The 9,947-nt window shown below is 56.7% G+C and overlaps 1 protein-coding gene and 1 pseudogene across 1 annotated transcript; one reads left to right on the top strand and one right to left on the bottom strand.

Moving 5' to 3' along the window:
* The first annotated feature begins 3,157 nt into the window (after positions 1-3,157).
* Positions 3,158-3,742, top strand: LOC118641166 (annotated as a pseudogene).
* Positions 3,743-5,317: 1,575 nt separating this feature from the next.
* Positions 5,318-9,799, bottom strand: LMF2 (lipase maturation factor 2). The gene is made up of 14 exons (XM_036278209.1): positions 9,686-9,799; positions 8,968-9,221; positions 8,786-8,814; positions 8,432-8,649; positions 8,179-8,357; positions 7,653-7,794; positions 7,356-7,490; positions 7,177-7,282; positions 7,006-7,102; positions 6,738-6,920; positions 6,477-6,645; positions 6,278-6,389; positions 6,083-6,179; positions 5,318-5,989 (listed from the first exon to the last, which is right to left on the bottom strand). Exons 1-14 carry the CDS (start codon positions 9,777-9,779, stop codon positions 5,687-5,689), a joined length of 2,118 nt encoding a protein of 705 aa, XP_036134102.1. The 5' UTR covers positions 9,780-9,799; the 3' UTR covers positions 5,318-5,686.
* Positions 9,800-9,947: the final 148 nt, after the last annotated feature.

Raw genomic sequence — 9,947 nt, 5'->3', positions numbered from 1 at the left:
AGGTTGAGAACCACTACCTTAGAGTCTTTTTTTTTTTGTCCACACCTGAGGACAGTTTTGCATTTATCTTCAGATAGAGCAGGAAGGAGAGAGTGGGGAAGAGAGAGAAACATCGATGTGAGAGAGACACATCGACTGGTTGCCACCCACATGACCCCTACCAAGGCTGGGGACAAACTGCAACCGAGGTACATGCCCCTAGCGGGAACCGAACCCGGGTCTCTTGGGCCGACGCTCTAACCGTTGTGCCAAACTGGCCAGGGCCACTGCCTTAGAGTCTTGATGTGGTATGAGAATATGTGCAATGATCTGAAAAGGCTTCTAAAATACTCCTCCTGCCCTGGCAGGTGCATCGGCCCCAGGACCAAAGGGTCTTGGGTTTGATTCCTAGTCAAGGGCACGTATCTGGGTTGCAGGTTCAATCCCTGGCCCCAGTTGGGGTCATGCAGAAGGCAACCAATTGATATGTCTCTCTTACATCGATGTTTATTTCTCTCCCTCCCTCCCTCCCTTCTACTCTATCTAAAAGTCAATGGAGCCTGTCATGGGTGGCTCAGTGGTTGAGTGTTGATGCATGCACCAAGAGGTCGCCGGTTCTATTCCTGGTCAGGGCATATGCCCAGATTGTGGGCCTGATCCCCAGTGGGGGGCATGCAGAAGGTGGTCAACTGATGTTCTCTCATCAATGTTTTTTTCTCTCTCTCTCTCCTTCTCCCTTCCTCTCTCTCTCAAATCAATAAAGAAAAAAAAATTTAAAATTTATTAAAAATTAGTGGAAAAATATCCTCAAGTGAAGATTAACTAAAAACAAACAAACAAAAACAAACAAACAAAAAAAAACTCTTCCCTTTTCCAACTACAAATTGATGTGAAGTCAGATATTCTTCCTATATTTCAAACAAGAAGATACTGGAACAGATTGGCCAGAAGCAAATCTTAGAAGTCAGGTGTTAAGATGATTTTGCAAAAACATAAAACTGTGCCACTCTTCTCTCTTAATATTTTTGGGAATATAGTTAATTTTCATTTTAGAAATTGTTATGATTAGGGAGGGGGTGTCAATGGGGGAAAAGGAGAAACATCTGTAACAAATAAATAAATAATAAATAATTTATTAATAAATTAATAAAATTATTTGTATTAAAAAAAATATCCGGGGGAACACTATGTAAAATGTATGATTGTAACCACTAAGGTCTACATCTGAAACCGATACAAAGTGAAACTGAAAGAAAATTAATAAAAATAAATACAAAAAAATATAAAATTTGTTATTATTGGAACATGTTATGGATTTATTTTTACATTTAAATCCATAAGTAGCCCTCGCCAGTTTGGCTCAGCAGTTAGAGCATTGGCCTGCGGTCCAGAGAGACCCGGGTTCGGTTCCTGCTAAGGGCATGTACCTCGGTTGCAGTTTGTTCCCGGCCCTGGTTGGTCGTGCGGGTGGCAGCCACTCGATGTGTCCCTTTCACATCGATGTTTCTCTCTCTCTCTCTCGTTCTCGCTCTTCCTCTCTCTCACCCACTATGTCTGAACAAAAAAATGGAAAAATGTCCTTGGGTGAGGATAAAAAAATAATAATAATAATAAATAAATCAATAAGTAAATAGTTAAAGAATTTCTCAGTTTAATTTCCAGGGCAATAAATATTGATAGATATAACCCTCATAAGCAAAAGCTCTTTGGAGTCCTTTCAAAATTGAAAAACAAATGTTTTTATTGATTTTAGAGAGAAAGGAAGGAAGAGGGAGAGAGAGAAACATCCATCAGCTGCCTCCTGCACGCCCCCTACTGGGGATCAAGCTTGCAACCCGGGCGTATGCCCTGATGGGGAATCGAACCAGGGTCTTCTCTGTGCACCGGCCGACTCCCAGCCAACTGAGCCACACCAGCCAGGGTGAGTCCTCCATAATTCTGAAGACTGTAAAGGTGTCCTAGACCAGAGGACTGGGTCCATGGGTGCCAGTCAACTGCTTTCTGCAGGACCCTGACCCTTGGTCCATGGGCTCCATGAGGGCAGAGGAGGAGAGCATGTATGAGTTGTCATCCAGCTCAAGGGCCACCAGCGTGGCCACTTCAGAGCCCACGGTGTGCAAGGGGAGCAGTCAGCCACCACGGGTGATGGGGCTTTGTCATTCGCATTCCCCTTGTGTATACCTGGGCTGGCTATCCTGTCCTGTGCTTCCTCCAGCATGTCATTCATTGACTTTATAACTGTCCACTGCCCAGGTAGCCCGCACAACCCTGCCTCTGCCCAACGTCCTCCTGCACAGTGACTCCCAAATCAACGCCCCGATCGATGAATGATGGCGTGGCCAGGTGAAGACTCAATCGTGGTGCAGCTTGTAGACACAGGGTGCAGACGATGCCTGTGTTGAGCCCGCCGCACAGTATCAGGGGCTGCTGGGTGAGTGGGTCTCACTCCTGCCCCCAGCAGCCCCTGATGAAACCGTTGCCGCCCGTTCCTGCGCCGCTGGGGACGCTGCTTTGTGGAATGTTAAGTCCCAGGAGGCAATGCTTTCTCCCAGACACACAGCAGCACTTTGCTTGAACTGGACGTGGCCAGCCACGTGGCTGTTCGGAGCGCCTCTGCCGCTGGCTGAGCAGGCAAAGGAGGGGTGTGACCAGCACTGGCCGGCATGCACCAGGAAGGGGCTGCTGGTACGTGACCGAGAGAGGCTGATGGGATGTGCAGAACAGGCTCTGGGAGGCCGCCGGACGCCCCGGCAACTGCCAAGTCCAGTGGCCAGAGTCAGTGGAAGAGGAAAGCACCCTATACCGACAGGCCCACCGGCTCGGACACCTCCCGAAAGTGTGTGTGGAGGGTTTCCAACCTGTGGTGGTTGCAGAAACAAGCACGGCCTCTCTTTTCTCCTTGCTGTCCTTCAAACACCAATCAACTTTTGGTTTCTTTCCTAGTGGCTAATTCCACTGTTCAACGTGTGAAATACAGAACTTTGAGATGGACTGTGCTGAGCGCAAAGGGGTGGGTGTGGAGCTGGACCTGGAGGTGATGTGGTGCAGACACAGACCAGGCTGGGGTGCTTCCTAACTTTGGTGTGAGAGCTTTTGTGTGGGGTGTGGAATGACCACCCTGCATCAGTGGATTTTCTAGAGGAGCGGGGAGGGCGAAGGAGGGTAAGTCAGAAAGATGGGGTCGTTGGCCAAGTTCTGTGGTTTCTGCGGCTGCCGAAGAAGTGGTGGGGGAAGAGGTGGTGGGTACCTACTGCTGGGCTGGCGATGTTGCCTCTGTCTGCTCCGTGGCGGGAAGCGCCTTCCCCACAGGACATCAATGCAAGACTGAATAAGAAAAACAATTGCTTCCTCCTAAGCCATGGCATATCAGTTATATAGAAATACCACTTTGGGAAAGTCTTCAGGAAAGCCTCGATGAGCTCATACAGTCTCAACAGATCACTCCCCAACTTGCCCTTCCAATTCTACTTCAATTTGACAAGGCTATAAATACAGCATTGGCTCAGAGGGTCAGGAACAGAGTCAATTTCAGGCCTATGTAAGTTTGGCTACCTTCCCTGAAGAATTACTGAGATTTCAAATGCCTGAAATATTATCTGCAGGTTTGAAGGGCTCTCTAAATACGCACAGATTCTGCAATAATGTGTGGACTTTTGTATTGAATGATGTTGAATTCAGAGAGTTGACAGAACTTATTAAAGTGGATAAAGTGAAAATTGTAGCCTGTGATGGTAAAAATACTGGCTCCGATACTACAGAATGAATAGAAAAATGGCTTTTTTATGCCATCCCCTGTTATTATTCATCACTTTTTAAAGAGAAGCATAGAAGAGACTTTATTCTAGCATTGCAGAAGCGACCACACCATGCTATACTATCAGAGAATCCAGTATAAGAAGCTTGTAACTACATTACCTTTATTCTAAAGCATGAAGAAACAGAACTTTTTATTAAAGACAAATCAAATGTTGCCTTCCTCTTAACATTCTTTTATAAACTCATTTTAAAACTATTTAAAAAAAATCAGAAAGATGGGCCCAGGCAGTGTGGCTCAGTGGTTGAGCATCTGATCCCGTTTGGGGCATGCAGGAGGCGGCCATACGATGTTCTCGCTCTTTATGTATGTTTCTTTATTATCATTATCATCATTATTTCTAATCTTCACCAGAGAATTCTATTTATCTTCAGAGAGTGGGAAGGAGAGAGAGGGAGAGAAAGGGAGAGAGAGAAACATCGATGTGAGAGGACACATCGACTGGTTGCCTCCGCATGACCCAGACCCGGGCCAGGGACAAACCGGTCCCGTGCCCTTGGCCAGAATCAAACCAGTGACTCATTGGTCCTCGGGCCAACACTCTACCGCTGAGCCAAACCGGCCGGGGCTCATTGATGTCTCTATCTCTCTCCCCCTCTTCCTTCCTCTCTCTCTAAAATCAATAAAGAAAAAAAATTTTAATTAAAAAAATCGGAAGATGGATTCATCGGGGTCCTGGGCACCCCAAGGGGTGTGCACACTTTCGATGCACAGGGTGATGCCCAACTGAGCCACACCGGCCAGGGCTCAGGGCACTTTGGAAGCCACCGGAAAGCTCAGGTCGCAGGTCCACTTGAGTCACGGAGCTCCATCCCTCTGGGTTGGTCAGGGGGTCAGTGACACGGTGAGGATCTGGGCACATCTGTGAGAGCTGCACTGGGTTCTGTGGGTGAGCACGAGGGGTAGATGCCGAGGAATAGCGACCTGATTGACAACCCAACTCAACATGGAAACCTGGATGGTGCCCTCTCCTGCCCTGACCCAGGGCCCTGGCTCCTCTTCCTCTCCCCGCTCACACCCGTCCTGCTCCTCCAGCGGCCTCTCAGGTCTTCCCTCTGCTCAGTACTTCCCTGACCTGCCCCTGTGGTGCCCGTCCACTGCCCCATCTCCTTCACTCCTGGCCCAAGCAACGTCCAGCGCTCGATCCTCCGGTTCTTCCTGAGATGAGGAGGCTGGAGCAGCAGAGAAGGGGCCGTGAGTTCTCTGGCCCCCAGAAGGTTCCAGGCCCTACATTCTGTGACTGGCCTCGAAGCCTTGATGTGTGGACCTGACAGGTCGGCCAGGCTATGCTGGACTGAGGCTCAGGACCCCAGGAGGTGCTAGGCCAGGTCCTTGTGTACATTTTATAGAGGGGAATGTTGAGGATGGGAGAGCAAAGACACCCAAGAAACCAGGTCAGCGACAGCCAGACAGCACCTAGGCTGTGTCCACCACCAGAGGCACTGACCTCAGGCCTCCCCAGTGGGAAGGAAACATCAGCGCATGTCAAGCACAAAGAAACCTTTATTGGCTTGTGAACCGGAATGATGGCATGGGCTGGCACGGAGAGGCCGTGTCAGGGCTGTCTCCTCTTGTGCCGCAGCTGGGGTCGGGCATCAGACTAGGGCCCCTACAGACTTGGACCCCGCCCCCCCAGTCCTGATTACAATGTCCTGGGAAGGGCTCTGAGTTCGTCACAACCCACCTCCTAGGCCATTGCCCAGGCCAGAGGGTGCTCTGGGGAGGGACATGGTTGGCACGGGGCACAAGTGGGCCCTCAGGGGAGGGCAGCAGTCCAACCTACACCTGCCCAGACAGTGGCTAAGGCACTGTGGCTGGTCCACGTCCTGCTCCAGAAGGCCAGCGATGTGGCGGGGACCCTGACCCTCTGGACATGTGGCGGACAGAATGTGGCTACTTTTTCCGCCGAGGGGTCTGGGAGCCGCTGTTGCAGTTGTTGGGGGCTGGAGCAGCCTGGTCAGCGGCAGCTCCCGGGTCTTTCTTGAGTGCTGGCTTGTGCTTCTCCTCCCTGGGGGGAGAGTAGGACCGGGAGGGGCGAGGCCCCAGCAGGGACTGCATGACCCTAATGGCCCCTACCGCGAGGATGAGTCCCCAGAGCAGGGTAGGGGCCTCCAGCGGAGACAGCTGTTCCCGTAGCCAGTGGAGGGCCTGGGTGAGGGTGTTGCTGGAGCTGCGGGCCCGGGGAGGGCTCTTGTTCTGCAAGGGCAGGATTGAGGGGGGTCAACAGGGGCCATCCTTCTGGGTGGGGGTCACCCCCTACCTCCCCCAGCCTGGCTAACGCCTTCCTACCTGGAGGTCAAACTGCTTGAGCAGCCTATCCAACACTGGGTCCCCCAGGGACACTGGTGGGAAAAACTCCTCTACCCATTGGCGTCGCCACCACTGACTGCAACAGGACAGGGTGCTCAGGAGGCATGGCGCCCCCAGCCCCCAACCCCCGGAGTGCCCAGCCTTGCCCCCAGCCCCCAGAGTGCCCAGCCTTACCCCTGCTCCCCAGGCTGTGAGAACCAGTACTTATAGCGCTGGGCCCGCACGTAGGTGGGTGGCTGCTTGTGGAAGGGATACCTGGCCACGTCGTTCTGGATGAGGCGGATCACTGTAGGGGAGGGGGCTCAGCTGGCTGCTCCCTCAGCTCCACCCATAAGCCTCCTCAGCAAACCGGACCCCCTGCCCCCCGCCTCACCCGGCTCCTTGCCCTGCAGCAGGCAGAGCACCAGGCTCGTGAACCATGGGCTGTGCGTGTGTGGGCCCAGAGCTGCGAACCACATCTGCCAATCAAGGCGCGGCTGGTGCGGTGCCACGAGGGGGGGCGGTCGGCTCACGTTCCCAGGCTTGTACATGAACTCGATCTCCTGTGTGCCAAGCCCGGTGGGTTGTGAGGGCAGCTGGACCCGGACTGCCCCCAACCCCATCCCTGTGGGTTCCCCACCCGTGAAGCACTCACTGTCCAGTGGTGCCCGTCGTAGCTGCCCTCCAGCACCACCTCAGGCCTCCCACCCAGACCGGTCATCCTCCGGAAGAGGCCATAGGAGTTGGCCAGGTGTAGGTGCTCCACGGCTCCAAACAGGTGGTGGGCCCCAGTCCAGAGGCGCCCATGGGTGGAGGGCTCCATGTAGGAGTACGGCACCTAGAGGCAGGTGGGCAGAGGTCAGCCCTGCTCCTCCAGCCCCCTCCCAACCCCCTCTTCTGGTCTCCGGTGAAGCGCTACCCACCAGGCTGACCAGGAACATGGCCACGGTGGCAGTGCCAAAGACAGACAGCTGAACTGCAGTATACAGCTTCCGGAGCCAGCCTCGCACCTGGGTCCACCTGGGGGTCAGGGCCACCTGCAGTCAGCCCTGCTCTGCAGAGCTCCGCAGCCCACCACCCACCCCTGCACACACCTCCAGAAGGCGGCCAGCACTTCCCAGGCGAGGGAGGCACCCCCTAGCCACATGGTGGGCAGAGTCACCATCTTCAGCCACTGGGAGAACTGGTGGAAGGTGAAGGCTGTGGAAGGAAGGGGTGTGAGAAGGGGTGGTCCAGTCCAGTCGCTGCTCTCTGGCACCCAGATGGCACTCACTGGTTCTGGAGTGGACAGCATACTGCTCCCAGTCGACCTCCAGGCCAAAGTAGTGCACGGTGCCGTAGGCCAGCAGCCCATAGACGGTCAGTTCTAGCAACAGGGCCAGTAGGGCCAGCAGGGCCTTGGGCCAGGCTGCAGGGCAAGACAGTCACGGTCAGCTGGCAACAGGGCTGGAGAGTAGGCAGCCAGGGGTTGGGGAGCTAGAGCAGAGGCCAGTGGGGGATCCTGGGGGAAGGCAGCGCCTGGCAGCAGCCCTGGTGAGGACAGCTGGCTGTTGGGACTGGTGACACTCACAGGCAGGTGTCTTTTTGCGGCGGCTGTTGCTAGACTCAGCAGCCAGGTGCTTGTCATCCAGAAGGGCAGTGGTGAGCACCAGGGTGAGCAGGTTGAAGAAGTTATAGTTACCAGTGATGATAATCAGGACTTGCAGCAAGACCTGGGGGACGGTCTGAGCTCAGAGCTCTGGACAGCGGCCCCCTGCCTGGGCCCTTCAGAGCCTGCACCCCATGCCTATGTCTCCTGCAAGCATCCTGCCTTCTCTCCTGTTCCCTTTACTCACACTGACCATGGCTCCCCAACGACACCTGGAGAAAACCCAAGCTCTGCACACCTCACGCCTCTGCTAACCTGAGCATGACATCCTCCATGGAGGCCTTGCCTCACAGACACACTTCAGTGGAGCTAACCAGGCCTTCAGCCCAGGAGACCTCCTGACTGCTGACAGCAGCTACCCTGTCCCTAACAGGACCCACCGAGTAGTGCTGCCTGGGTGGTGAAGGCCACGTCCCCCCCATTTCCTGATGGCTGATGCCCCACTCACCTGGGCGTAGAAGGCAGCCAGGCGTAGGCGGCGAACAGGGGCGAAGAACAGAGGGGGCACCGCGATCTCGATGAGGAAGGTGGCCACCACACTGAGCTTGTGCAGCCAGACGGGCAGGTGGTGGGCAAACCAGGAGGCAGGTGTGGGCAGGCACTGCGTCTCATAGTGGTAGGTGAGGGCTGCAGGTGATGGTGGGTGGTCAGGGCTGGGCGGAGCCCCCAAGACTGCCCCATGTGCAGGCTGGGACCCTCACCAGTGAGCCCCCACCACACGGGGCAACGGCTGGTCAGCTTGACCACACCCGAGGCGAACATGAGGCGAAACAGCAGCCAGCGCACGAGCCAGAAGGGGAGGCCTTCATGGGGTGAGGCCCCTGCCAGCCCGCCCTGGGGTTGCTGCTTATGGTGGGGGGGCTGCCTCAGGGGGGCCACCAGCACAGCCAGGAAGCCAGTCTCCAGCAGCAGGGAATCCCTATGGGGAGAAGGAAGAGCACAAAGGGCCCCCTCCCCATCAAGGCTGCTCCCTTCAGAGAGCCCTTCCTGGAGAGGCAAACATCCTCCGCCCCACCCCCCAGCCTCCTGAAGCCTTACCCCCCAAAGTCACTCACCACTGGAAATAAAGAAACACCTGGCCCACCTGCAGGGAGAAGGGCTGTCAGGGAGCAGGGGGTGTATGTGTGGGGAGGCAGGCAAGGCAGAGACAGGATGGGGTGGAGGGGGGCTGGGGCTGAAGTGAGTTGGTGACAAAGTTCCTAGTGGTGGCCAGGGGCAGCAGGCAGCCCCCACTTGCCTGGCAGACCGACAGGTAGGCGGCCCAGAGCAGCAGGTAGACGAGGGGGTGGCGCAGCTGGCGCAGCAACAGGGCGCCCAGGGACAGCAGGGTGCCCAGCAGGCTCAGCAGCTCCAGGCCCTGTGCTGTGTCCAGTCCCAGTCGTGGCGCCTCCCACAGCAGCGTCGGGGTCTCCCACAGCTGCTGCCAGGGCCCCTTGCCTTGGGGCCGCAGGGTCCTTCGTGCAGGGAGGATGCCCTCGGTGCCATATAAGCCTGTGGGAGGGGACGTCGGGGCCAGGTCCTGGACACTGTCCTGAGGGGCCACACTCCCCCCACGGTCAGGGCCTGCACCTCTGCCTCCCAACCTAGGTCGGCACGTGCAGGCTCTAACCCAACACGTCAGAAGCTGTGGCCCCCCCTGCCCCAGGCCAGGCCCCACAGGCCCACTCCCCAGGCCGAGCCCAGTGCCCCCCTCCAGGGGGCAGCCCTCTGTCCTACCTGCCCCGGGTCTGCGCCCACCTACCTCTGGGCTGTCCCCCGCCCCGGGTCAGAACCTGAACCCTACGGGAAACGGACCACTGCAAGCCCTCCTATCCCCAAACCCTGCAGCCCGCAGGGCACGAACCGCAGCCCCTGCCCCACACATCAAGGCCTGGACCTCACGTCCGCCCCCAGACAGCGGCGTGTCGGGTGGGGAGACGAGAGGGCGCGGGGCGCGGGTTGGGGGTGTCCCTCACCCGGGATCTGTGTGTAGAGGGAAGCGAAGGCGAACAAGAAGACGGCGGCCACACCCTGGAGGAAGAGCTGCCGCGGGAGCCGGGAACCCGCCATGTCCGCTACGCGGTCGGCTGGACCAGAGCCCGCGGGTCCGCCCGGCCCGCCCCCGGCCCCGCCCCCGGCCCCGCCCCACCGCGCCGGCGGCAACTGCGAGCCCCGCCCTCTCTGGCCCCGCCCCCAGGCAGCACGCGCCCCGCCCCCACGCCGCACCGCCTCCAGCGC

Source organism: Molossus molossus, unplaced genomic scaffold (assembly GCF_014108415.1).
Source record: "Molossus molossus isolate mMolMol1 unplaced genomic scaffold, mMolMol1.p scaffold_m16_p_26, whole genome shotgun sequence".
Lineage (NCBI taxonomy): Eukaryota > Metazoa > Chordata > Mammalia > Chiroptera > Molossidae > Molossus > Molossus molossus.
Note: the sequence above shows the minus strand (reverse complement) of the source record. Positions and strands in the feature narration are given on the sequence as shown.